Raw genomic sequence first — 1530 nt, 5'->3', positions numbered from 1 at the left:
CCAAACCAAACCGAGCCGGTCGTGCCAATGGGCACTGGATCTAAGTCGTTGAATCGTTTCGAGGAAAATGAAAAAGAAAGCAACAAAAAAACTCCCAACAAATAAAAAAAATACCGAGCTGAACTGTAAAAGGTCATACCTGTGCTTTAAACTCACTCACACATTTCATTCAAATACTGTACTGTGTTGTTTCCCTAGAAGGGTGTCACTGAGATTGTCATTTTTGTAAGCTAAATTTTAATCTGATTTGGACCCTTCATTATTCTGACCCCTGTCAATTAAAGTTTGTATAAAATACCTCGTCCGTCCACATCAGCATCATGAATCCATTGAGAACAAACTTCTGAGTCTTGTCATCCATTTCCACAATGGCAATGAGATCAAAGGCGATGCTGACATTGAGGACCTGTCGAATATCAAAAACATTTTACTGCTGGAAGAGAACTTAACAGTTTCGTGTACGGTATCATGATGAAGTCAGGCCCTCGTCAAATTAAAGAAATCTAAGAAACCGAAATTTTTCTGCTCGTTCGGCAATTTTTATCGAGCTTTTTTAAAAGTCCAACACCTTCTATGTCCATCTGATGGCACTTTTCTGTGTGGATCATACTGGTAAACTTTGATTAAAGTCACACAAAAAATGTAAATAGTTTCTAAGGACTCTCAAGTTTTGAAAGTCAACAAACTTTGGCAACGCATTGGCATTTTCTAAAGACATTTGTTTCAGTAATCTTGTATGTAGTAACGATAAGAATAACGGCGCCCATATCTAAGTTGGGATAAACAAGAAAAGGCACACAGCATGAAGTGGTAGATGTTTTGCGTCCCCACTGACACAATTTTGATCCCTTAGGGGGAAGGGGGGGGGGGTAACCATGCTTGTCAATGCCAGCTCAGCAGTTAGACCGAGATACTCGGAGATAATTGTTCACACTCTGGATTCGAACGTGGGTGTCCCTTGCTTGCGACGCAAAGCGCCTGACCGCCCCCACATCAACACCTGAGCGTAAATTGTAAAGGTCGTACAGCCCCCCTGCTCTCTTTTTTAAAATAGAACTGTAATCACATAATGTTCATGTCAGGAAGCAATGAGGTGTATGGACTTCTGAATGGAAAATTGATTTCTAGGCCAGCCCAAAAGACAGCCAGCTAGCCAAGAAGCAGTTTAAAGCGAATGGAGAATCTCATTTTTTGGTTTGTTCCAGGGGGAGGCAATGATGACACTGATGAACAATAAAGATTGAAGCTTTAATCTTGGCTTTACATCAATTTTAAGCTTTGTTTAGAAGAAAACATAAAGAGCGGAAAATATCGAAAAGGAAGGAGCTCATAAAGATAATAAAATTTCGATTAATTTTTTTTGAGGAATGGCGAGAGAAGCAAAATTTAATATAATGTGGAGAATGCCACGAGAAAAAGGGGAGATGTGAGTGGCAGACTGGAGTAACGTGCATGTGTATGATCATAAGAATGAATATGAGTGTAAATGTGTGTGCATGTGTGTGCGTGTGTGTGTGTGTGTGTGTGTGT

The 1530-nt window shown here is 40.0% G+C and overlaps 1 protein-coding gene across 1 annotated transcript in view; it reads right to left on the bottom strand.

Moving 5' to 3' along the window:
- LOC101851451 (neuronal acetylcholine receptor subunit non-alpha-2) overlaps window positions 1–994 on the bottom strand; it is an 8586-nt gene extending 7592 nt beyond the window's left edge. The window contains exons 1-2 of the mRNA XM_013089275.2: window positions 935–994; window positions 299–406 (exon numbers count right to left, since the gene is read on the bottom strand). Coding sequence (XP_012944729.2) covers window positions 299–406; window positions 935–994 — 168 coding nt within the window. The remainder of the gene's footprint in view (window positions 1–298; window positions 407–934) is intronic.
- Between the last annotated feature and the right edge of the window lie 536 nt (window positions 995–1530).

The sequence above is a fragment of the Aplysia californica genome, unplaced genomic scaffold, assembly GCF_000002075.1.
Source record: "Aplysia californica isolate F4 #8 unplaced genomic scaffold, AplCal3.0 scaffold00915, whole genome shotgun sequence".
NCBI lineage: Eukaryota > Metazoa > Mollusca > Gastropoda > Aplysiida > Aplysiidae > Aplysia > Aplysia californica.
This window is presented reverse-complemented; position numbering and strand designations above follow the sequence as displayed.